Source organism: Terrapene carolina, unplaced genomic scaffold, assembly GCF_002925995.2.
Source record: "Terrapene carolina triunguis isolate 2854851 unplaced genomic scaffold, T_m_triunguis-2.0 Scaffold148, whole genome shotgun sequence".
Taxonomy (NCBI): Eukaryota; Metazoa; Chordata; order Testudines; family Emydidae; genus Terrapene; species Terrapene triunguis.
This window is the reverse complement of record NW_020664499.1, coordinates 8,012,498-8,039,752: the sequence shown is the minus strand read 5'-3', so window position 1 is coordinate 8,039,752 and position 27,255 is coordinate 8,012,498. Positions and strand designations below refer to the sequence as shown.

The 27,255-nt window shown below is 42.2% G+C and overlaps 1 protein-coding gene across 1 annotated transcript in view; it reads right to left on the bottom strand.

Annotated features, from left to right (window-relative positions):
- Positions 1–27,255, bottom strand: part of LOC112106607 (erlin-1) — a 49,909-nt gene that overhangs the window by 12,338 nt on the left and 10,316 nt on the right. The window contains exons 2-6 of the mRNA XM_024199962.3: positions 24,534–24,657; positions 14,837–14,918; positions 13,779–13,825; positions 3,117–3,178; positions 470–595 (exon numbers count right to left, since the gene is read on the bottom strand). Of these exons, the coding sequence (XP_024055730.1) occupies positions 470–595; positions 3,117–3,178; positions 13,779–13,825; positions 14,837–14,918; positions 24,534–24,646 (430 nt within the window). The 5' untranslated portion in view covers positions 24,647–24,657. The remainder of the gene's footprint in view (positions 1–469; positions 596–3,116; positions 3,179–13,778; positions 13,826–14,836; positions 14,919–24,533; positions 24,658–27,255) is intronic.

Genomic DNA, 27,255 nt, shown 5'->3' with positions numbered 1-27,255 from the left:
AGCAACTCCCTTCCATTTCTTCCACACAGAAATCAAAGGAGGATTCCAAGGTGGTGATGAAGACTCATTTAGCAATGGTGCAAGGGTCTGAGTAATGTGTGACATTCCAAACATCTGTTTCCAGGAGCCTCCTTTTGCTGCAGTGATGACAGGTATGACCACTTACACAGGCTTTGCTTTGATCTTATATCCAAAGTTCAGTTCTGGGTTAACAGCTACTGTTACCCCCATAAACCCACAATATGACATCACATGAACAATGAAATAACCTGCATTGATAAGGACTTCGAATAACTGTAGTGAACTGTGCCATCTCAAGGAGACTGTTCTTGATGGTGATCTCGGCACAACTCTGGCTTCCTAATGGACACTTGTGAATGGAGACCCTTGACAATCGTGGGCAGAGGCATAGCTGCCTACTGAATTAAACTTCCATTTGTTGTATACTCCCTGGTCCCCACATACTTACCAAACAGCTCAATGTACACTTCCTGGAGGGTATGTGCACTGCAGAACTGATTCAGCTCATGGTGAATTTTATTGAAGATCAGGGTCTTATCGTAGTCTGCAGTGTAGTTCTTCACAACATCGTACACTGAGGAAAGAGAGAGTTACCACAGGGCAACACTAACGCGGCAGGAGAACAATGCTTTTCAGTCTACATAGCCATTCTAACAGCCCTTGCACTCTCACAAGGTAAGATACCCTCAATTCTAGATTGTCCAAACCAAACTTAGAAGAGTAGGATAATTATGCACAGATAAGAATATTGCACAGCCCTGCTTTATGGTCTGCAACAAACAAAAAAAACAGGGAAGTCTGCCATGAGCCATGTACAGGAACAGGCAGTGCTGAATACAGAATACAGGCCTAATAGATGCTGTGACTCCCCAACACCCAAGTGGGTGTTCCTTTCTCAATGCTGCAGTAACACTAGTTCCCAGCATTACGTTTCCCTGCTTTGAAGGGAAAAACCAGAGGTTTTTCCTCTTGTGGAACTCTCATGTTCCACAGGCTGCAGCAGCAGGGATTTCACTTTCCTGTTCCACAACTGGTGACCCTGTGGAGCAACAGAAGACTTAGGCCAAGCGTGCTGCCTTCCCAAGCTCCTCTACCTTGTTCAAAAACTTGTAAGCTTTGCCAGCTTTTGAGTAGCTGAGCTTGTTACATGTGCTGGTTCTGCAGTTTTTGCCCCCCCAAACTAAGCAAACTAAGTTCTTTTGAATGTGGGCTCTTTGCAAACTAAGCTTGCCATTTCAAAGTCCAAACAATTTCAAGATCAAGAGGCAGTCAATCTCTTTACAGTTTGTTTGCACCTGCTCATTCATCTTCGGACAAACCATGCCTGGAAAATTCCAGTCTGGGGGAGTGTGGAAACATGGGGTTAGAATCAGATTCTCTGGTGTGGGGAGCCATAACAGCATCAGGATAAGGAGAATGGAAGTGGTATTGCCAACCTATGCTATAGCTGCTGTAGGACGGCTGCTCTGATGTAGTATAAAGATATTCAGATTCTGCTTTTCTACTTTTGCCCCCATTCTAATTGTCTGGAGCAACTTGATGTGAGCAATACTCAGTTTTGTCCTGCTATCTGGAAAATCAGGTAGGCAATTCCTGCAATGCTCAGGTTTAATGCACTCCTCTGAGGGACGAAGGCTGCAAACAGCTGTCAGCCTGAGAGTGAGGACCAAGCCAAGAGTAACTGGTTTATAAACCGGAGATAAACAGGATGCTGCTCCCAAGAAAGGAAAGTCCCCTCAGCTGTGCACATCCCTATTTAACAACACATGCAGTAACTTCACTAGCTCTGCACTCTCTCAAAAGCGGGCACCATTTTGTCTGTTCACGTATAAAGTCCATTACAGTAATGTTAAGTCAACATAGCAAATAAATGCAAGCAATGAGGTTAGAACACTACTGTGTCTACATGATTGCCCATCTTCTGCAAGACCCCCCACATTTCAAGGCAAGACCTGCACAGAGCTACACTCCATGAAGCTTTCTGAACTTCTCTAGCACCCTCCAGCACCTTATAAACATTAACCATGGCATCTCCCAGCCACCATGCAAGATAGTGCAGCCTCATTCTACCCATGCTATAGGTGGCCTACAGAGGCCAAAGAGAGGCAGGGACTTGGCACAAAGTCACACAGGAAGCCTGTGTTAGCACCAGAAGAGAACCCAGTTCTCCTGGCTTCAAGTCCAGGGCCTTAAGCACAAAGCCATCCTTCTTCACTGTTTCCTGGCCTTTGCTGGATGCCAGGCTACTTGAAGGAAAGGCTTTAAAAAGCTCAAGCACTTGGAGATGCTCATTGTAGGGTCACTCTTCTAAGTGCTCTAGAATGGGACAAGTGTAGTAGGTGGGTACTGTGTTCGAGTCACCAGGGTACTACGGCAATGATACCTCAATCATGTGCCTCAGGTAGAGCCAGGGAAGCTCAGCCCAAACACTTTCTTGATCCCCTTCTGAGTGACACATGAGAGAAGCAGAACCAGCAGGATGTGACAGCAGTCGAGTGCTGAACACCCTGTCGACAGCTTGGCATCTGTGCCTTTTCTCTTCTGGGCTCAATTATCTTTAACCAGGGCACCTGCCAAGCAGTCTAGGGTATTCACAAGAAGGACTATCTAGAAGTTGAGCTGGATTAGGACTCTATGGGCCACATTTACAAGTGGTTGACACCCACAATTGGAGCCAGTTTTCCAAAAAAGCCCAGCTCCCACTGACAAATAAGTTGCCAGATTTTCAAAGGGCTCAGTACATGAGGAGTGCATTCGGTGCTGAAGTGTTCTGAAAGCAAGGCTTTCCCTGTCTGAGCATGGGCTGGGAGAAGGTGCAAGTCTTCAGCACAGATTAGTGAATCTCAGGTAGAACTAGATAAAACATCCTGGTCAAAAGGCAAAATCCATACCAACAGAAGGGAGGCCATGTGTATCCCACCCTCTCACCCAGGAGTGTTCAATACAACCTATTTACAAGTGCTTTGGCCAGGCAAGTTTTAGATGTCCCATGCAATGGGACTTCCACCTCTTCCCTAGGGAGACTATTCCATTGCCCCAACAGACATACATGGTCAGGTATAATATTGCTTGATGAAACAGGAAAGAGTAAATACCTGCATATGGTGCTAACATATTCACAACTTCTATTCGGTCAATGTAGATCATAACCCCACCACTATAAAAAAAATAAGCTTTGTGAGTTACATGGACAGATATTCACAGCAGCCCCAATTCAGAGTCCAACAATCCTTTTTAGTGGAGTTTGCTGGAGATCTGTAGAGTTGACTTTTTACCCAGCACTCTCTGCTTTTCCAGGCTGTCTTGGAAGACTGTGGATGGCAATAAATCCCAGCTTATTATCTGGCATTTCACTCCTGTGTGAATCAAAGTGAGCTCCAGGATGACCCCAGTGCACTTTCATTTTTCCTTCGGATTCCTCACTGTGTTTAGCCAGAGATGTGAATAAGAAAAGGAAAATGCCCTTGGAATGACCATGCAACTGTTAGCACTAGGAAAAAAAGATACAGATGGGAGACAGACTAGGACAGAATACCTGCTGAAAGAAGTAGAGAATTCTGTCTGCACAAATTCCACACATTTAGTGACTCCGAACAGGCCCATACGTAAGGCCACTTGCAACAAGCAGCAAGGCTGAACTGAGCTCAATAGATGCCATGCTACAAAAAGATTACTGTCACAACTTGTCACACCATGCCAGACGAGACACACTGCTGACTACGTTAGCGTGGTGTTCTGGCTAACGCCCAAAACTGGGAGCGAAGTAATGTGAACTCTATTCCCAACTCTGCTATGGCTCATGACATAACCTTGAGTAAGTTGTGAGTTAGGAAAGTATTACAGAGGGAACACAAGGGGCTGAGAGTCTTAATTCATTAGCATTTGAACAGCACCCTGAGACCCCTTAAGGGACGGCACCAGAAGTACAATCAAGTACAGGCTGCAGGCTTTCCCAAAAGCTGTTAAGTAGCTAACCTGCTCTGCCATGCTTCTGTTTCCTAGCTGGTCAAGTCCTTCCCCCTCAAGCCCTTCACTTTTTAATATGATTCATAACAGAAAAATCCCACCAACTAAAGCTGTATTTATCACACAGAGAACCAGTACCATCCACTACAGAAAAGGGAAAGTTCTAAATTCTATTTTCCAACCCACATTTTCCAGAAGCTCATAACTTTCTCAAACACATATTCCTTTGGGGCTAGGATCTCCCATGCTTTCTCTCAGTTCAAAAGTAATATTTGGAGGGAAAGCTTTAGCAAAATGAGCTAAGCCATTATTGAATCACACAAGTATAAACACTAAACACTGATCTTCTATATTCCAAGCTGAATTTTTGTGCTCAGATAACTCAAGCATGGCTCTTATTGCAAAATTCAGCCTTGGCTTGCTTTGCAGATCTCACTGAGACTTAAAAGACAAGCCAAGTTTGAAGGAAGTCAGTTCATTAGTTTGAGTTATACATTGTTACATTTGGCAACTCCACATGTGCTAATTTTTCGGTTCTTTTTAAGGATTTCCCATTTAAGGGCTCCACAATGATAGGGGTTTACAAGCACTGCAAATGAGAATGTTTCATAGCAAGGAACCGACAAGCATCATTTGGCACCGGGGAGGGGACTGAATTAGATCTGTCAAGGGTGGGTGTCTGTAGGAAAGAGAACTTCTGAGTCAGAAAGTGATTAAGCACAGCCCCAACAATGAAGAACTCCTGTTTATGATATCATGGGTTCCACTGGCTGAACCTGTGAACTCCTTGATCAATATGATCTGGATGATTTTTCTTTAGGAAATCCTCTCAGTTAATATAATATGAAGCACTCCAGAGTCAGGAAATGCAAAAAGTGTAAGTCTCTCCTGCAATTAAACTTGGCCATATTGCACATATGTAGGCCAGAGATTTGAGGCTTTATTATATTCAGAGATTTTCAGTTTTACACAAACATGGCTGAGTGCACTGTGGTACCGAGAGATAAGATTGTTCAACACCTTACATTATAAACCTGTTTATAATTTTGACAAACTTTAAGAATACAGGAATTGCCAGACTGGATCACACCTGTGGCCCATCTAGCCCCGTACCCTGGGTATGACAGTGGCCAGCATTAGCTGCTTCGGAGGAAGGTGCAAGAACCCCAGAGTAGACAGAGGAGGCATAATCTTCCCCCAGTGAAGGTCTCCTCATCCCTGATCATTGGAGAGTGGCTTAAATGCTAATGACTGAGGCTTTATCTCCACTGCAATGCCTTTTTTGTAAGAATTAGTTATAGCAGCTTCAGATATTCATGTATGTTCAATCCCTTTTTGAATCTTAATTTCTTAGCCTCAACAATATCCCGTGGCAGCAAGTTCCACTGTCTAATTATGCACTGTGTGGAAAAATATTTTCTTTTTTCCATGTTTCATTTAATGTCCCTTTGGTCTTGTGTTAGGAGGCAGGGAGAACAAAAGTTCCCAATCTACTTTCTCTAGACCATTCATTATTTTATGCACTTTTATCACATCCCTTCTTATTCATCTGCTTTCCAAGGTAACAATCCCAATCTTTTCAAATGAGATTTTCCAGGCCCTTAAGCATTCACGCTGGCCTTCTCTGAGCTCCGGCTATTTCTATCATCTTTGTTTAAGATGAAGTGACCAGTGCTGCACACAATATCCAGATTGATTTATATAATGACATTATAACATTCGCAGCATTATTCTCCATCCCATTCCTTCTGTATCCTAACATGCACAAGCACCTGCCATTGTTAGCAGCTCAGTCATTTCATACTCAAGCTTCTTCAGAACTTTTGGATGTACCAACTGGGCTTGGTATCTTACTGCTCTTTAAAATTACCAACTTGCCCTAGCACCTCTTCTGACACTTCAATCTCTGATAGTACGTACTTCAACCTTTATCCAACATTAACAATCTTGACTAAAACTTTTCAACTTGCTGTCTGCCTCAGACTGAATTTATATTAAAACTTTCAACAAAAATCAGCCATTTTTAAGGTTATGAAAAGAATGGGCAGTTTTGTCAATTATTAAAAAATATTAAACTTTTTAAACAACTCTAGCTCCTCCCTGGCTTGGAGAAGGAACTTGAAATTTGGCAGGTGGGTCATCCTGAGAGATGCTTTACCCCATGGACACCGATAGATATTTGGCCTCTGAAAATCACCCACTGCAACACATGTAGCAGACCTTGTTCTTCTCTTGCTCCTTAATATTCTAAGTATTCTAATTGCATTGCTCATGCTCCTAAGCGTTGGTGAGCAGCCAGCCACCTCAAAATGTGTTGTAGCCTAGGGAAATGCCTGCCCATCTACCACATGAAAATATCTTTTAGCTTAGGAGGGTGCACACTGGCCTTGGAGCCAAGAGAGCACAAGTTCAAGCCTAACTATCTTGACAAACTTTCAACCTTGCTCTCTGCCTCAGATTGAATTTATTTTAAAACTTTCAACAACATCAGCCAGTTTTAAGAACAAGGTTAGGGGAAAAAATGGGCAGTTTTGTCAACTATTAAAAAGTTTTTTTTTTTTTTAAAAAGCTAAACAAAAACTAGCTCTTTCACTGCCTGGTCCTATGCACTTCACAACCCTCAATACTGAACAAGGCCTCAGACCTCCTACCCTGTAAGGCAAGCTAATATTCCCCCATTTTACAGATGAAGTTACAGACATTGCACAGGGTCACACTTCAAGCAGAGATAAGAATAGAATCAAGGTCTCCAATATGGCAGATTTAAATCTCATCTACAATGAAGCTCAGAATGAATCTGCCAAATGTGTACTTGGCTATGCAGTCTATAACCACTGGACCGCCAAAGCCAAAAACAGAACCTATAAATCCTGATTTTCAACATTTTTCTGATGCCTAGCAAACATGCGTCCTCTTCCTGAGAGTGACTAGTCTGCAGAGGAGAATAGCTTACTAATACTACCAGTTATTTCTTTAGCTCAAGGGGAAGAGGTCTTTGCTGTGATCTGAAGTTCCTGCATTCAGACCCCACAGACGACACTGCTGTGGTCAATCTGATTCCACATAATGGAATGTGTACCCCCACACTCCATGTGCTCCTTATAAAAATCCTAGTTCCTTTCACGCAAAGAACTATGATAAAAGAATGAAAGTCAAGCAGTTATAAGTTAGGAAATGCCAGAATTAAGGTTGCTTGTGCAGCCTTAATTAATCTCCCTTGTGCATATGCACTGTCACAGAGTCTTTAGTTACATGATTCCATACTGTTTTTTCCATAGAAATCCTGCTTTGGTGCTCAGGATGGAACATGCTCTGTGCATGAACCAGAGCTGGGCAGTGAATGAAGTTGTCATCTGCAGGAACCCTGCCTCAGTTATGGCAGAAGCTGGAAGGTGTGCAGTGCTTTAAATTAAATTCTCATGTTAAGTTGGAAAAGTCAAGCTCTCAAGAGTTAGGAAATTCCAGTAATTAAAAGGGACACTGTCAACTTGATTTTTTTTTTTTTTTTTTTAAACTTGACTAACTGCAAAAAACAGTTTTCCTGTAGGATCTCCCTTCAGTTTATATGGCCGAATTATTGGAAAATTTCTATTTTAAGAAACACTGTAAAGGTTTACTGCTCTGCTGTTGATATTTAGAAAAGCCTTCTGGGTGGTCTCCAAACATGCTTGGGCTTTCTCCTTTCCTCTGAGTGTACACCTACCAGCTGCCTCTTCTGTTTCAGCTTTGCTGCTGCTATCGGTTCACGCTTTCCCCTAGTCCTTGAGACAGAGCATGCACATGCTCTCCCTGCAGAACAGTGATCTCACTATGCTAATGATGAGATAGGAATTGCAATGGGCCAACAGCCCAGCAACACTGACCCGGCACAAGAGCTGTCACACGCACAGTACATACATTGAAAATACAGGGAAAGAGCTTGTTTTGCTTGCATCTGCCAGTTACAGGCATCATAGAGTTTACTTTTAACTATACTAGAGTCAAGGTACAACCTCTGCTGATGGAAATGAGATTTTCAAGCTTGTGTCCTTAAGCAGTTTCCCCTGCAACTGCAATTACATTGCACATAAGTAGTATTTGATGTTCCTTTGGTCATTATTAACATTGCTAAATCCAGACATTTCTGTTAATCATTTGTACTACTCTCTCCAGCTATAGTCCTCAGAGCCTTTCCTAGTGGATACTCCATATCTTAGATAACATGATGGGCTGTTCAGGCATATCTGGGAAGTGTTTAGTTTGTCTGTAGGGCCCAACACTGTATATCTAAGCTTTTCCCCTGTGGACTGAATCTCCATGGTCAGGCTTCCTGTGAACCTCATGAGGATTTCTGCTTGTCCCCACTCCCTGAATAAGGTGACTTTTCTTGGAATATAACACAAGTATATCATGTTTATTACATTCACAAATAAAATCACTACTGTGCCAGTATTGGTGGAAATGCTTTGCCAAAAGGGAGAATCTTGCAATGAGCCAAGAGCAGTCACACTCTGGATGAAGCTAATCTCCTTTGGAAGTCTGGTCCACAGCTTGACTCAGAATGTTATCTCCTCCTCTGACACTTCACATTGTTAGCTACCATGTATGAGAGCAACACAACTGGAGTGATGAGTGAAAACGAAGTTTTGAAATGACAACAGAAGAATGGAACACATAGAACCATGCACGGGGAGGTTAGAGAATTATAGAAATGTAGGGCTGGAAATGACCTTGAGAGGTCATCAAGTCCAGCCTGCTGTGCTGAGGCAGGACCAACTAAACTTAGACCATCCCTGAGAGGTGTTTGTCCAACCTGTTAATAAAAACTTCTAATGATAGTGTAGGATAAATATGAAATTAAAAAATTAAGGTTAACTTAAGTTTAGTTAAGGAAATGTGTGTGTTGTAAAGAAAGGCTGTCACTAGCAAGTAGAATTCATTGAAAATAATGAGTTATAAGACCAGAAGGAATGAAGTAGGGAGGATGTTTGGTTCAAAGAATAACTAATGAGATAAGGGGAAGTTTCTAAAAAGAAGGCCTCTGACTGATAGATGTGAAAAAAGATCTGTCTTAAAATGAGCCAGACATGGCTCTTCTCAACCCACACACCTATGTTAAAGCCTACGTGAACCCAGAGGCAATTGACAAACTGTTGCGTCAGCAAGAAGAAGGGGAGGAAAGGCCTTAGGAAGAAAGGAAGTTGTAAATCTTACCTAGATAAAGACTGGAAATAAGGGTGAACTTGAAGGGTAAACTCTTAAAAGGGTTCATTTCTAATACTTACCTGACCATTTCGGAGCTGGCCAATACGGGTCTAAGCAATCCTGGGTTTAGCCCGTTTAAGTATCTCGATCAAATGTGTATAAATGTTTTGTTACTGTTGGATATAGTAAATTGCTTATTATTAGGCTTTTTAGGCATGTTTTAAGCAACTGTACCTTTTGGCTTTTGGATTGTTTGTAGCAACCAAGGACACAGCCATTTCAACTGCGTTAACTCAGGACTATTGTGATAGAGAAAGCTTACGCTTCCAGAGTACTCAATGGAGTTGAAAAGCAGTCTACTCCCTATGAAAACCAATTTTTGCTGTGAACTTTTCAGATATCTAGTGGGGTTGGGACGCATAAAAATGTACATTGCTCATCATCCTCTACAGTGTCTTCTGTCTGGTAAAATTAAAAACGGTACAGTGTCTAGTCCTAGACTGACACTATGGTTCCTGCTGCTGGAAGAGCACCAAACTGAACTCTGTCCTCTTAAACAACCCTCACCTTTGCCAGCAGGACTATTCATTAATGGTAATCCATACAAGTGTCCTAGAGAAATTCCCTCTCACGAGGGGCCCCTATCCCTTTTATCCATGTGCAGTACATACATTTAAATTCTGAAGGGCTGCACCCTGAGGGTCTGACAATATATGCTAGTGGGTTGTCCTAATACCAAAAGGGACCCGTCACAGAATTTATGGTTTGGGCTCTCTCGGTTCACGGTGAACCTGTGCAACACAGTTGTAGTTCACACATTGTATACTGTGCTGGCTGCTGTAGCAGAGGCATTATCACTCAGTAATAAAGGACAAGTACCAGCTAGTGTAATATGTTCAGACTGTAAGGGTCTGTGATGCCTTAACAACCTCCTCCCTTGGTGTAGTGCAAATTCATTTTGCAGTGCAGATTACAAGCCTTTATGCTATCAAGCCCTTTTGTCCTATATGTGGGAACTAGCAGGTAAATGGGCTAACTCAGTGGTATATGTGGATAAAGTAAAAGCTCATACCAGACATGGGGAAGTGAGCAAGAAAAACAGAGTGAATGAAGCTGCTAATAGCCATGCTTTGGTGTGGTCCCACGCCCAATTATCCAGTTCTTGCTTTTACCATTTGAGCACAAGCAAAAACCATTGATTTAGTAACATTGCAAGAATCTGATCCAGAGATATCCTCTTACACAAAAAGTAATGCTTGGGGAGTTAAATGGTAAAATCACTCCTACCCAGGGAAAGTTCCACCACAGCCCCTTAACAGGGAAATGTTAAGACTGGTGCATGATGTGCCATCGATGGCCCACCAAAATGCTGATACCACTTATCAGTGACTAATTAAGGCAGCGTGGTGGCCCCATTGTAAAAAAAAAAGATGTAAAAATTCATATTAACAATTGCCTGGTTTATGCTAAAAGCTATCCACCAGGGAAAACAAAACATGGATTTATCCAGGCACAGCAACAGGGGCAGGTTCATGCCAAAATGAGGGCATACTTTAACAAACCGGCCCAAAGTGTAGATTGGCTAGTAGGGGACAGAGTGATGGTGCAGTGAACATCGGGGGAGGGGGGGTCTCAAATGGGTTTTTAGCTAAAATTAGTAATTGGGAATGACATCACTTATTTGTTGAAGGGTATAAAAAGTAAACTCAAAGATTGCTAATACCTGCCTGACCATGCTGGAGCCAACCAATACAGGTCTAAGCACCCCAGGGTTTAGCCCGTTTGTAAGTATCTTGATCAAACGTTTATAAATGTTTTGTTGCTGTTGGATGTAGTACATTGATTATTTAGGCTTTTTAAGGAATGTTTAGAGGAATTGTATAAGTGGCCTTTGGATTTAATACAGGAATTTATGGTTAAATTAGTGCCATGGTAACACCCTGCATAAATAATATTAATTCCAACAGATGGGGGTTCAAAAACCTCCCCTGGAAGCCTATTCCAGAGTTTTAACTACCCTTATAGTTAGAATGTTTTTCTTAAATATCTAACCTAAATTCCCTCACTAAAGATTAAGCACATTACTTCTTGTCCTACCTTCATTAAACATGGAGAACAACTGATCACAGTCCTCGTTATTACAACAGCAGCCCTTAACATATTTGAAGACTGTTATAGGTTCCCCCTGCCCCCCGAACATCTTTTCTCAAGATGAAACATGCCCCGTTTTTTGTTTTTTTTTTAACCTTTCCTCAGAGGTCAGGTTTTCTAAACCTTTTATCATTTTTGTTGCTCTTCTCTGGACATTCCAATTTGTCCACATCTTTCCTAAAGCATGGAGCCCAGAAATGGGGACAGTACTCCAGCTGAGGCCTCGCCAGTGCTGAGTGGACCGGGACAATTACCTTCCATGTCTTACATACAACACTCCTCTTAATACACCCCTGAAGATCAGTCTTTTTTTTGCAACTGCCTTAGATTGCTGACTCATTCAATTTGTGATCCACTACAGCCCCCAGATCCTTTTCAGCAGTACTACCACATAATTATTCCCCATTTTGTAGATGTTCATTTGATTTTTCTTCCTAGTGAAGCATTTTGCACTTATCTTTATTGGATTTCATCTTGTTGAATTCAGTCCAATTTCTCTAATTTGTCAAGGTCATCATGAATGCTAAACCTTTCCTCCAAAGTGCTTGCAACCCCTCCCCCCAGCTTGGTGTCATCTGCAGATTTTAGAAGCATATTCTCCATTCCATTATCCAAGTAGTTAATGAGAATACTGGATTACTACTGCACCCAGGACTGACCCCTGTGGCGCCTCTCCAAATACACCCTCCCAGTATGATAGCAAATCACTGATAACTACTCTGAGTACGGTCTTTCAACTTTATAGTAATTTTATTTGCTTATGAGAATGTCATGTGAGACTGAACCAAAAGCCTTACTAAAATGAAGATACATCACATCTACTGCTTCCCCACTCTGCACTAGGCCAGTAACCCTGTCAAAGGAGTCAAGTAAGTTGATTTGGCATGATTTTGTTCTTGACAAATCTATGCTGGCTACAGGGGGTCCCCGGTATATGTCTCCCCCTTATCCGTTGTTTCGCATATCCATCGCTCATCAATAGAGGAACTTGTTTCGATTCACGTCGGTCCCGATCCGCATATCCATCGTTTGCAGTACTGTACTGTAAGTTGCAAACGATGGATATGAGGACCAACGTGAATCGGAACACGTTCCCCTACTGATCAGCGATAGATATGCAAAATAAGGGATAAGGGGGAGATGTATACATCCAGCTCCCTCTTCCCCAGCACTTGCCCCACACCACCCACCCGGCGCTCCAGCCGGGGAGCAGGGGCTTTGCAAGCCCGCTCTGCTCTCCCGCACCCTGGCAGGAGCGCCGGGCACAGCGGAAGAAGCTCCCACGCCTCAGCAGAAGCGCCGGGCGGAGCAGAAGCCCCCGCTTCCCAACCCCCCTCCTGCCCATGCCACTGCTGTACCAGCAGGTCCCCGGTATACAACGTTTCAGTATACATGACCCTTTTCAAGAACACAACCCTGACATATACCGCGGACCTGCTGTATTCCTTATTATTCTCTAGGTACTTTCAAACTGATTGCTTACAGTTTGTTCCAGTACCTTTTCAGGTATCAAAGTTAGGCTGATTGGTCTATAATTCAAGAAAGGTGTTTCATTTTGTGGCAGGATCTCGTTAACTGACCCACAGAAATGAGTGGAATATTACTGACTTATGCCATAAAATATACAGGATGTGCAATATAACTAGGTTAACATTTCAGAAGAAACTTTCAGTTCTAGAATTTTCCAGACCCAAGAGGTTGATTTTGCAACATTAACAATCCATGAACATGTGTATAAATAAAGCACTTTGGGATACTTTGTGAAGATAAGCACTGCACACACAATGCATTGTTACTGCTACTTTAACTAATGCTTAGACAGCACTTGGATATTTAAATGCTATTGAAGTGCTAAACTTTACTTACAAGGTTTGCATCTTGTACAACATTCATCTGCTCTTTTACTTCAGAGAAAGTTTCTGACCATCCAGACTGACAATTAGTCTGCGATGAACCAGATCCTGGCTTTTTGTCAGGGTTCATTTCAGGTGGTGGGACTACATTCCAACTGTGCAAGCCCAATCCAATGGGATGCTGTTCTTATTTTCCTAGGATATCATGGAAATCAGTGGTCGGGCTTCTGTCATTAGAGAGCAAATTCCAAACTAGAAGCACTAAGAGGTTGGTTAAGGGAAAGAACGAGTGATGGAGGATCAGATAACAGGAGAAAGGTAAAACAAGAGAGACAGACAAGAACACACCCTTGAGAAAGCGGCACTGATGCACAGACAACTGCAGAAAGTCAGTTCTGGCCCCAGCAGGGAGCAATGTAAGAGTAACCGTTACTATTCCCACCCATATCCACTATGTTTCCAGACAAACACTCTGAACAGGCTTTATGTCATATCCAACCCCCCTCAAAAGCTAGCGCCTACGAGTGAATTAGCCACAAGTTGAGAATTAGACCGATCACATTGGCTTGCCACATCCAGGAAGAACATACAGGAGCAACATACCTCGTCCCACAAGGCACGTTTTTTACTTCATCAGTTTGCAATGTTGTCTGAAACAAGAGACATGTAATCAGGGCTCACAGAGAAACCAGTCACTTACCAGTCAACAGCCAAGCCCTAGACAGGCCCTTGCAGAACTTTCTAGCCCAGTTCAGGCCACGCTCACTGGAAGCTCAGCACTCATGCTCTGTAATGGTTGCTGAGAATGGGGAGGATACACTAGGAGGAGCACCACTCTTCAGGCTGTTGGGGGTTGTGGCTGCTATAGGCAGGGAGCAGAAGGAACTTCTCTAGCACCCACTCCCTGTGACAGTTGAGGAAGAAGGGGATGGTGCAGGGAACTCCATTCTCTTTCCCCCTTCCTCTCCTTCCCTCAGTGCCCAAAAGGATTGCAGCTCCCTGCCTGGCAAATGGCAAAGTGAATGCTTGCGGACCCAAGTATTGGGAAGACACATGGTGTCGACAGTGGAAGCGTCCCAAGGCAGGAGCCCCAGGGTCAGCGAGTAGCTTTTTGTTTGCGCCAGTGAAGAGCTCCCATTGGAAAAACAACATGGAGCCCACATTCATTTGCAGTGCAGGGTGTTTCCACACTACATGCTGTCAGGAAGCCACCAGCACCTATAGCCACAGTGAAGCAGATTAATTCATTCAGCCCTTCCAAACTCACTGTAGTGGTAACAGTTCAGGGGAGGGCAAAGCACAACAAAAGGCAATAGACCAAATGTAGTCCATGGTGATCTACTAAGTAGTGCACAGCCATGTGCAGTGGGGCCTGGCCTCTTGCAGCAAAATGGATCATTGATTTCTGGGACCTGCAGCTGCTACAGGCCATGCTGCATACTGGAAGCTGTAGTACTATGGGCATACCAGGGGTTGCACCCCAACATCAGAGAGGAGGGTGGCTACAATCTGATCAGTGGGCCAAACTAGTGTGCTCTTATGCTACTGAGAACTGGCTAACATGGCCTTTATTTAGGCAAAATTCCAGCTCCACTGTCATATTTGACAGATACCCCATACAACCCCACCCTATTCCAGCTCCCCTGTGAGAAGTTACTAACCTGCACTGATTTGAAGGTGGTAATGAATGGGAGCATGATGTGATAGCCTGGTCCACTTGGGCTGGTTAATAAGGCACCACCCCTGTGAAGAGACAAATGGGTCAGTTCTCAAGAAGCTGAAGAATTAGATGTACTGACTCTTCCAGACCTCTGGTAAGTGTTCAGAGTACTGGACAGACATGGCCACAAGCTTCTATAGGTCAATAAGTCACAACAACTCAGACAAGCTCTATTAGCCTGCTTGTTACCATGACTGACAATGGAAGGGTGAGAATGATTATTTTGCTCACCCTCCAAAAACAAAACAAGTCACTTGCCCAGGCAAATCAAATTTGACAGGGCTGCATTAATACACAGTGTTATAGAAACATATGGTAAAGAAAATATACTTGTGACCTAATAGGTCACTGGACTAAAGAGCAAGCTATTCAATGCAGACTAAATACAAAAAGTTTCCCAGGAATTATTGATTTCATCAGCTCTTTTATGGGGTACTGGTACAAAATAACATTTGTCCTGTACCTGCTGTGTTCAGTTTGCCAGCTTCACACTAGCGACGTACAAAATATGCAGCTTCCAATTAGACAAGAGGGGTATTCCTGCTAAGCCTTTTCCAGTAACACAACCCTGCATAGACCTTCAGTAGTACCTGAGCTAGAATTTAAAATAAACCAAGGCTGCTATCAGAGACTATCTTCCTTCTAAAACAGAGCTCTGGAAAACACTATTTTACATACACATCAAATCACAACTTTCAGTATCCTCCTCTTCCTTCCACATTAACATCCCACAGAGGAGTGCATACTAACCCAAGGGCTTTGCTAAGAGGCTGGCACTGTGGATAGCACCATTCATAGTCAAGGGATCTCTAAGTGACCAGGTGGATTCTGGTAATGCAGGGGCTGTGCGGGCACTCTATGCCTAGCAATAAACTCATAGCTACCCTGAGGTGTTAGAACCAATATTACAGAAACATGCAGAGCTACTCCCCCCCGATGGTCTATCCTGGGAGATTGATTTAAATCAAAGCTATTTAAATCACCAATTGTAATCATGATTTAAATCAGCAAGCAGGAAACTTTGATTTAAATAATTAATTTTAATAGTGTTTTGCATTTGTACTTATAGTTATTTTCTAAAAAAAAAAAAAAGGCTGATTCTCGTTGATGGGTTACCACTAAAGCATGTTGATCTGCAACTAAACACAGTCTTTACAATAAGACTATTAATAAGTCTTTACTCTACTAATAAGAATAATTTGCTAATCAGGAGGATATACTATTTAGGTAACTATTTAGCTTAGAGTAAAAATTAAGAATTTGAATAAGTTTAAGAAATGCATCATTCATCATTTTCTTTTCAGTAGATTAATGAAAATTCAAAATCAGTTAAAAATGCACAAAACCAGCATTTTAAATTTTCAGTTAAATAAAACTACCTTGAATGTGCAGGATACATAAAAAAAGTTTGTCAAAACATGTCTTGCATTTAAAACTGATTTATTAAACAAAAGGAAGTATCTGCAGTTAGTGAACTGAACTGATTGTTTCTGGTCACTATGTCTTTCAAGATTTTAGATCTAGTACATCTCATTTCTCACACCTAGTTCTTATTCAGAGATTGGAAAAGGAAAAACAAGCTATCCTTTTTCAAATCCCAGTTAGTCTCAAACTTTGAATGAGCTAGTCATTGAACTGAACTAGTTGAATGAACTGAAATGAAGAAAATATTCTCTCTGCACCTGTAGTAGATGTTTCTGCTGTCAGAAGATTAGCACTTCAGCAAACTCTGGTTTCAGGTGCTTAGCCAGTGACTTTCACCAATTCAGTGGTGTCACTTTCTTTAAAACTTGGCAACAAGTATGTACTGATTAATATTATTTGTATTTAATTTAGAGTTATTTTAATAGATTTTAAGTTTAGGTCTTCACATAGGTTGTCACTTTTGAACTAGTTTTATTTTTTTTAAATAAACCTATTGAAATAGAAGAATTTAATTTATATAAATTCAATTTTTGTTTTAAAAAAGAAACATCTAGACCACTGCTATCATGAACAAATGTGCGCAGTCAAAGAAACACTGCACACCAAAATGAAATTGGGATTTGAAGCTTATACGAGTGTGTGCTGAAAGCCTCTGTTGTGTCATGTTGTCCCCTTCCTCCCCCTGCAAGCTAAAGTGAGGTGGCACACAGTGGAATGAAGTTTTAACTAACTGAACTTCATAAAAAACCCACTCCTGAAATTTACTTGCTGACCTGCTTTGAGCATCATTCTGAGAGCACAAGTACCATAGGAAACAAAGAGATGCCTAATAATTGCGATGCTGCAGTTGCATTCTGGGGACATTCCCAGGGCAACAGAGGAAAGAATTATATTGTTAGTTAAAACTTATTTTTGTGCTGAATCCAGCCAGGTTTTAGAGGCTATGCCTACACTACACAATTGAGCAGTGTAGCCACTGTTTGTCAGCTCTCCTGCCGACAAAAAACTTCCAGTGTAGCCACTGTTTGTCAGGCATCGGGAAGAGCCTATCAAGCAAGGGGATGGTTGTTTCAGGATAATTAGTTTACTTCTTAAATTGTGCAAGTTATAAAAAGGATCATGGCTAAAGATGGATCCCAAAGAGAAGTAACAGATTACAGAAAAATGTATTAATTCAGTCAAATTATCAAGGAGTTGCTAATTACTTTTCCAATGAAAGCATGCTAATAACGTCAGTATCAGAGCTGCAGAACTGTACCATCTGTTTATACAGAGCACAATCCCACATTCAGCTCTTTTCTTGCTGTCTACATTTCTTCCACCTTACACAACCAATCTACCAGCTTCCCAAGGTGCACTAAAAATAGGACAGAGCTTGTCCATAACAGAATATTCTGTTTCCCTTATTCCTGGGCACAATGCAAGGCCCATTTACTCTCCTCAGTCCCTTAGGAGCGGCTAGAGAGGAAGCATCAAACTCTGAATATGTGGGGCAAGGGAGGAGGAAATGTCAGAGGGATGGTGAATAATACAGAGAATATTATATAAGTCAATGGTGCGGCCTCATGTGGACACTGTGTATAGCACTGGTCACCCCTCATCTCCAAGAAGATGCTACAGAACTAGATGGGTTGCACAGAAGAGTGACAAGAGTGATCAAGGGCCTAGAAAAAGACTCATATGAAGAGTGATTGCAAAGACTGGGATTGTTACTTTGAAAAGGAGACCAATAAGAGGGGGTATGACAGAAGTACCTAAAATGACGACTGCTCAGGGAGATTGGAAACATCTGTTATCCTTGTCTCAACACAAGAACAAGGGGATGCACAGTGCAATTAAAAGGTGGAAAATTCAAAATGAACAAAAAAGTGCCTTATCATACAATGCGTGATTAAACTGTAGAACTCACTGCCACATGAAGTAGTTGAGGCCATGAATTTAACAAAATTTTAAAAAGGATGGGACATTTATATCCCATTTATTCTTGGGATAACAAGAATATCCAGAGTTAGCATACAAACTTTCACACATAGGTTTGAGATAAAAAGTCTGTGAAACCAAGCAGTGGCAGACTTAACACATTACACAACCACAGTGTCCACATCATCATTTAAGGACTTCAGCTCCCACAAGCCCAGTCAAGGCAAATATTTCCCTACTGGATCTGTTTATGTGAATTCTTGTGTACGTGTATATAGTTTCCCACATCTTATTAGTCTCCTACATCTAGGCATGAGGTCTTAGGACACATTCTAAAACCACAGTTCCCTCCAAATGAGAAACAATAGATGCATCAAACATTTTGACCACAGATAAAATTAATGCTTTAGACAGGAGAAATACTAGCCCTAGTTTAATATAGGATTGGCCCAGATGAAATCCTATTTGGATAACTCATGAAGTACATGACAGCTGATCACCCGACAACACAAACAGAAGTGACAAGCATAAAGCAGATGTCATAAGTATTATCAACTTAATGAATACAGCAGTTGGTGATAACTTCTACAGTTAGGGCTACAAAGCAGCTTCCTTTAGAAATAGCCAGATTTAACTTTTAGAATTCCTGAAGGATTTATTTTTGGGGTTGAACACTCCCATGGCCGGTCTCTGCCAAAAGGTGACATTTTTAGAAAGATTGGTAAAACTGCTGAGCCATTTAAGAATGGAGAGATTAGAAAAAAATATTTTTCTTACTTAAAAAAAAAAAAAAATCTGACTACACTCATTGTGGGGGAAGTCAGAAGAAACCTCAAAACAGCTGAACTTTGAAACTTCTAATTTGGCAAAGAGAGGCATCTCAGTCCAAAAACAACTTACTTTAAATGAAGTTAGGAACATTTGAAAAGATTTTAAAATGTAGGAAAATTGAAGATGTGCAGCAGAACATTATCAGGTGTGTGCTGTGTGATGAGCCACACAGGGAGTTAAAGACCAGTCAGATTTGACCCTCGCATTTTGGAGGGGCTGCAAAAAAACCTTCAATTCTTCACTGATCTCTCCCAACGCAACAGATGTTTTGTCCACTGTGCGGAGCATGTAATAACTGAAGGTCAAGGTGATGTTAGGGCCAGAAGGAACCATTAGATCATCTAGTCTGACTTCCTGTGTATCACAGACCAGAGAATCTCACCCAATGATTCCTGCAGTCAAGGGAACTGTTCTTCCCTATTACATCAGTGAACACTTTAGCACTCAATACCCTGTGGTGATCAGGCTCAGGGACCCTCCCCTCTTGTGGGTCCCAGAACCTGGGCTCCAGCCCAAGCCCTAATGTCTACACCACAATTAAACAGCCCGATAGCTTGAGCTCTGTGAGCCAGAGTCAGCTGACACAGGCCAGCTGTGGGTTTTTAATTACTGTGTAGACATACCCCAAGTGACAATGAATTCATCATTGTGCTTGCTGACCTGGGAAATACCCCAATTATATTTATGATTTATTTAATCAAAAAGGGACAGTTCCAAGGGCAGCATAGCCCAGATCTTATATTTCCTGCTTATCTGGTTAGGGTGCAGTTCAATATACCATTTGTGTATGTTAAAGAGAAAAGCAAAGCCTGCAAGGTGAGAACCATAGCCAAGTGAAGGAGGCTGTGAGATTTCATTTCTGCATTCCATAAATGCTGGGGAATGTAACAATTACACTGCCATTGGTTTCTGCATTTAGTACTGTTTGGACTGGGGGCTCCAAACAGTGTCCTGGGGTCACCCATATCTTAGAAGAGAGACTGTCCGCTGGTCATCTCTTCTCAACCACAATCGCATAAAATCTCTGTGGCATCTACAGCAATTGCTTATGTGGAAAAATATAATAGGAAAATAATGTACATTTAACTTATGTTAGTGGTATTTAGCAACTGGAAACAAGTAGGAGGATGTTAAACAGCAGCTACTAAGGTTAGACCTTTTTAAATCAGCAGGTCCACGTAACACGCAACTTAACATTTTAAAAGAGCTGGCTAAGGAGCTCGCTGGACCATTAATGTTGGTTTTTAATAAATCTTGGAATACTGGGAAAGTTCCGGAAGAAAGTTAATGTACCCATATTCAAAAACGTAAACAAGAGAACCTGGGTAATTATAGGCCTAGCAGTCTGGCATTGATCCCAGGCAACATAATGTAGCTGCTGATACAGCACTCAATTAATAAAGAATTAAAGGAGAGTAATATAATTAACAGGGTAAGTTCTATCGATGTACATCACATTGGGAACAGACATTCAGTCTTCAACGGATCATTGGGAAAACTACTGCATGGCAAGAACCCACCTTACTCAACTTTCTCGTCTTTAAGAAAACATCCAATAGGGTTCACAGAGACCCTGTGGAATATTGCTAGGAGCAATGGGAGACCAGACAAGCTATGGAAACAGATGCGCAGTAAGATCAGTTACAGGCCTGGGTGAGAGGTTCAATACTGTGACTGGAGTTAGACAAGGGTGTGTGTTATCACCAATCTTCTTAGCATTAGCAATAGACTGGGTGATGATGTGGGCAACAAGCAGCATGGTAGACAGTATATAATGGATAAGTGGAGATGGGTTACAAGACCTTGACTTTGCAGGCAACATAGCTTTACTAAGTACGACACAAAACAGAATGATTGCCCTTTGTTTTGATGCCCTCTGGGGCAGAACAGGAAGCCAAAAATAATAATAATAATAATAATAATAAAAAAAAAGTATTGAAAGTAAAAGCAGAGAAAACCAAGACTATGAAGGTAGGAAACTGGACAACAAATGCAAAAGTGGATGGAAAAGAAATCTAACAGATAGAAGAGTTCTGCTATCTGGGGATAGTGACGACATCTGCAGGTGGCTATAATAATCATACTTATATGAGATTAGGAAAAGCAAACACCATTTTTGGAAGGAGGAACATCTGATCACACAGATCTGCACAAACTAAAGGTCAGATTATACTGTGCAATTGTAAGGATCACGCTGCTATAAGGAGCAGAGACTTGGCCTATAACAGTGGCTAACAAAAAGAGATTGGGGGCTGTCCATTCCAGAAGGCTAAAAACGACACTGAACGATTCACACAAGAGTAAGAGGGCTGACAAAGCAGGAGATGTTAGAAAATATAACCAAAGACAAGAAGTTCAGGTGGTTGGGGCATGTAAACTGTATGGAAAATAGGAGACATGCTCAGCAAGCATTGAATTGGGTACTTGTGGTAAGAAAGAGAAAGTGAGTAAGGCCAAGGAAGAATTGGCAGAAGACAGTGATAGAAGAAAAGGAAGGTGTTGGCATCGCCTAGGAAGAAACGCCACAACTAGCAAGTTACCATAATCAATGGAGGAACTGGACTTGCCTGATGTGTCTACAGCACAGAAGGAACGGGGGGACAGATAGCTCAGTGGTTTGCACATTGGCCTGCTAAACCCAGGGTTGTGAGTTCAGTTCTTGAGGGGGCCACTTAGGGATCTCGGGCAAAAATCAGTACTTGGTCTTGCTAGTGAAGGCAGGGGGCTGGACTCTATGACCTTTCGGGGTCCCTTCCAGTTCTATGAGATAGGTATATCTCCATAACTAAGGTCAAGGAATATAATTAATGCCAATCAACATGGGTTTATGGAAAATAGATCAAACTAATTTGATATATTTTTTGTTGACTTGGTTGCACAAGATATTTTGATTATAAACTAGAAGGTAAAATTAACATGGCACATGTTAAATGGATTAAATGATGACTAAATGATCGTTCTCAAAATGCAATTGTAAATGGGGAATCATCATTGAGTGGGAGTGTTTTTAGTGGGGTCCTGCCGAGATTGGTTGTTGGCCCTATGCTATTTAACATTTTTATCAATGACCTGGAAGAAAACAAATCACTGATAAAGTTTGCAGATGACACAAAAATTGGGGGAGTGGTAAATAACGAAGAGGACAGGTCACTGATTCAGAGTGATCTGGATCGCCTAGTAAGCAAGCAAGCAACATGCATTTTAATGGAGACATATGTAAAAGCATACATCCTGGAACTAAGAATGTCGGCCATACTCTATCCTGGAAAGCAGTGACTGAAAAAGATTTTTTGGGGGAAGGGAGGAAGACAATGAGATTCCAGTACAATAGTGTGGTCAAATGGGCTAATGTGACCCTTGGATGTATAAAAAGGGGACTCTCAAGCAGGAGAAGAGCAGTTATTTTACCTCTGTATTTGGCACTGGTATGACCAATGCTGGAATACTGTGTCCAATTCAAGACAGATGTTCATAAATTGATTCAAAGAAGAGCCATGAGAATGATTAAAGGATTAGAAAATATGCCTTTATAGTGATGGACTCAAGGAACACAATCTATTTAGCTTAACAAAAAGAAGGTTAAGGAATGACTTGATTACAGTCTAACTATACGGAGAACAAATAATAATGAACTCCTCAATCTAACAGAGAAAGGTCAAATATGATCCGATAAAGGCAAAAAAATTTAACAGTGAGGGTAATTAACCATTCGAACAATTTACCAAGAGTCGTGGTGGATTTTCCATCACTGATAATTTTTAAATCAAGATTGGATTTCCCCTCCCCCAAAAGCTCTGCTCTAGGAATTATTTTGGGGGGGGAAGTTCTCTGGCCTGCGTTATACAGGAGATCATAACTGTCTCTTACGGCCTTGGAATCTATGAATAGGAGGAGCCAATGGCCTGCCTGCAAGAAGTCCACAGAGCAGTCTGGGGAGCTCTGCTCTAGGTAGTTTATCATCAGCCAGTACCCATGGAAAGTTCAGCAATTGGCTAGATTGTGACAGAAGTAACTTGTTTCCTTCATTCCCTATTCTTAAGTATCAGCAGATTAAGGTCTTGCTTACGCTGGACTTTTTACACCAGTGTTGCTGCCTTAAGGACACCTGTGTTCAGTGCGGGTCACGGTCCCAGTGCATGACACACATTGAGTATAGCTACAAACCTAAGGCAGACAAGACCTGTGGCAAACTGGCATGAATAGGGCAACGGTCATTCGTACTCAGTTAAAAACTTGGGCAAAAAACAACTTGTGTAGACTCAAACTTTAAGGCCAGACAGGACCATCATGATCATCTAGTCTGACCTCCTGCACATCGCAGGCCACAAAACCTCACCCACTCACTCCTGCAATAGACTCCTAACCTCTGGCTGAGTTACTGAAGTCCTCAAACCATGATTTAAAGACTTCAAGTTAAGAGAATCCACCATTTACACTAGTTTAAACCTACAAGTGACCCATGCCCTATGCTGCAGAGGAAGGCAAAAATCCATCAGGGTCTCTGACGATCTGACTTGGGGGGAAAATCCTTCCCAATTCCAAATATGGCAATCAGACCCTGAGCATGTGGGCAAGACCCACCAGCCAGACACCTGGGAAAGAATTCTCTGTAATAACTGAGAGCCCTCCCCATCTAGTGCTCCATCATCAGCCATTGGAGCTATTTGCTGCTAACAGTCACAGATCGGCTATGTGCCATTGTAGGCAGTCTCATCATACCACCCCTCTATAAACTTATCAAATTCAGTCTTGAAGCCAGTTAGGTTTTTTGCCCCCACTGCTCCCTTTTGACATAGTTGGGAGCTGGCCTCCTAAAGTGGAAGGTGGGGACTAGGCACACAGAGCAGCGGGGAAGGGCTCTAAGCCAGAGCGCTGGGCAGGGAACAGGCGCCCAGGGAAGGGTGAGGAGTTCAGGATCAGGCACCCAGAGGTTCAGGAAAGGTCTGCCTGGTGGGAGCTGGAAAGCAGGCATACAGGGGTGCAGGAAGGAGTGGGGAGTCAGATCAGCTGCACGGGGATACAGGAAGGACTCTAGGTAGAGGGGGACGTGAGGGACTTGGGGACTAGGCACACAGTAGTGTGGGAGTTGTGAAGCAAGCATATAGGGCTGCGTGAAAGGCTCTGGGTACTGGGGGAGGGAGCTGGGGAGCTATAGCCTGTCTGTATGCATTTAAAGCTGAATTTTAACCTTGTAATTATTTCACGCACACTAGGGTGACAGGGGAGTTCAAAATCCAGACAGACTAGAAATCATTTTTTTAATATCTCATGATTATTAGGTTGTCAATTTTTTTACCTCTTTAGTCAGCAATAATAGCCCTCCTGCCCATCCTGAGATGAGGCCCAGGCACAGAACATGGAGCAGGGCAATCTCTTACATAAGACCTTCCTTGGATGAACCGTAATGGAGAGAATTAAACCCAGAATGTTGAGAACCTTGGATGTACTCATTGGAATAGTACCTGTAATACACTGCCAGGTGGCCCTCATCAACTTTATGAATGGAGGAGTAGAGGAGAAGAACTAGGACTCCCGCAGCAGCTGCCACTACCGCCCCAGGCTGGGCCATAGTCATACTAACGTCATCTGTGGGAACAAAACACATGGTCATCCACCAATGTTGCGGTCAGTGAATGAAAAGGATTCCCTAATCCCTCTCTCGTCTATGGATTTTTCTTAATAGCAGATGCTCCCAAACCTTTTTATAATGCAGACCACAACTTCACAGAGAACATTTCAGACACACCTCTACCATTCTCGATCACAGACCATTTCCATTCCTGCTCATAATTGCACGACAATACTATACTTACATGGACGATATTAGGAGAGTACTGTATATATTTTAAACTTCATTTGATGTGGTTTGTCAGCTGGAAATGAAGAGAAGGAGCTAGTACCATGTGGCTCACCAGTACTCCACAGACCCACCTACAAGAGCTTTGCCCACTCAGTTGTATTAAGGTGTCTCAACTCAGAGGCACGAGCTTTCTTAGCACCATCCAGCTAAATCAATTGTTTCCATGTTTTAAGACCTTATGTACTACATCTAAAATTCAAGAGCAACTGCAACACATATTTGTAATCTGCATCCTAGGACACAGCAGCACCAAATGGCAGAAGGCTGCTCTGCAGCTGCCTCCTCTTTTCAGCCACTCAGGTCAGCAGCTAGAAAGGAGAAGGAGGAGTATTTTCAGTGCTGCTCCTCTAGCCAGTCACAAGATTTTGGGGGTTTTTCCCCTTGTTCTTTGAGGGGGTGGGCAATGGAGACATTATTTTCTCCATCCCTGAACAGAAATTAAAGGGGAGTGCCCCTGTATGCTCTCACTTCAAAAGCAACATTGTCAGTACTGCTGCACAATTCACGCAGTCAATTATGATCAGGGTAGATTAATTCTCTGTTCTTGTCTCTGAATTTCCTTCTGCTTTCCTTAGCAACTTAAAATTAACTCATCTTAAATATACATGTGGAGCTTCTCACATGTTCTTTAAGCAATTCTGTACGTTACTGAGCTCAGAATAAAGACTGAAGTCTCTTTTTAATCAACCCACACACCAGCTGATCACAACCCATGTACCACACGTGGTGCACGTACTGCAGAGCTAGACAGTGCCAGCTCAGAACTCTCCTGTCTCCATGCCATTCTTCAACCTCTTCTTCTCTCCTGCCCAACACTCACTATCATTACAGTAACAGACCACTAATGTTAAATTTTAATAATCTTGGAATACTGGGGAAGTTCCAGAGACCTGCAAGAAAACCACTGCTGCGCCAAGGCTTAAGAGTAGTTAAGATAAAATAGGAATTACAAGCCAGTTAGCCAGAAATACAGGACTATCAAAGAACTGAAGGAAGGAAATATAATTAATTCTAATCAACATTACAAGTTTGATTGATGAAAGTAATAACTATCTACATAATACACTTTTGTCTTCTGAAACCATTTGATTTAAAACTGCATTACATTCTGCTTAAAAGTGGATTAGATGGATTAAAAAGCGGGTAACTAATAGATCGCAAAAAGGTATCATTAATGGGGAATCATTGTCCAGGAACAGCGTTTCTATTGACATTCCACTGGGATCAGTTCTTGCCCCAACATTATTCAATATCTTTATCAATGATCTGGAAGGACATATGAAACCATTACTGACGACCTTTGCAAATGACAAATTGACAGGTGGTAATTACAAGGATAAAGCACTTATACAGGGCAATATAGATAACTTGGTACAATCATACCATATGTATTTCAACACTTCATACATCTAGGAACTGAGCCTGTAGATTACAGTACAGGATGAAGACTTTATTCTGGAAGGCAGGATTCTGAAAGGGATCTTGTGGTCATGGCAAATAAGCAGCTGAGCATGAGCTCCCAGTGCAGTGCTCTAAGGCAGCAAATGCAATTCGTGGCTGTATAAATTGGGGTACAGCAAGTCGGAGTAGGGCGATGATACTACTTCTGTATGCAGCATTGGTGAGACTTTTACAGTTCTGATGCCACATTTCAAGAAAGATGCTGGCAAACTGGAGATTTCAGAGAAGAGCCACAAGAATGCTTTGTGTCTGAAATATCTGCCTGAGAGTGAGAGACTAAAGGAGCTCAATCTATTTATCGTATCAAAAAGAAGTTTAATCACAGTCTATACTTACCTATACAGGCAGCTGATAGTGGAGGGCTATTTAAACTAGCACACAAGGGAAAAACAAGAGCCAATGACTAAGTTTAGGTCAGAAAACCTGGAAAAAAGGCACAAATGTTTAACAATTCGTGTAATTAACAAATGAAAAATGTTACCAAGGAGTGTGCTGGGTTCTCCATTGCTTGACGAATATTAATCAAGGCTGGGAGTATTTCTAGAAGATATGTTATAGTTCAAATACAAGTTGTTGTCTTAGGGTATGTCTACGCTACCGGAGCTACATCGCCGCTCAGAGAGTGCTGAAAGAAAACCATTGTTGTGTGCGTAATAGCGTGTTCACACTTGCGGCACTTGCAGCAGTATTCAGAATGGTGCACTCTGGGCAGCTATCCCACAGAGCATCTCTTCCTCTTCTGCCGCTAAGAGTTGTGGGAAGGTGGAGGGGGTCGCGGGGTATCCTGGTCCTGTCCCAATGCCCGGTGATACACTGCTTTGCATCCCAGCAATCCCTGTGCTTCCGTCCGTATTTGGCACCAT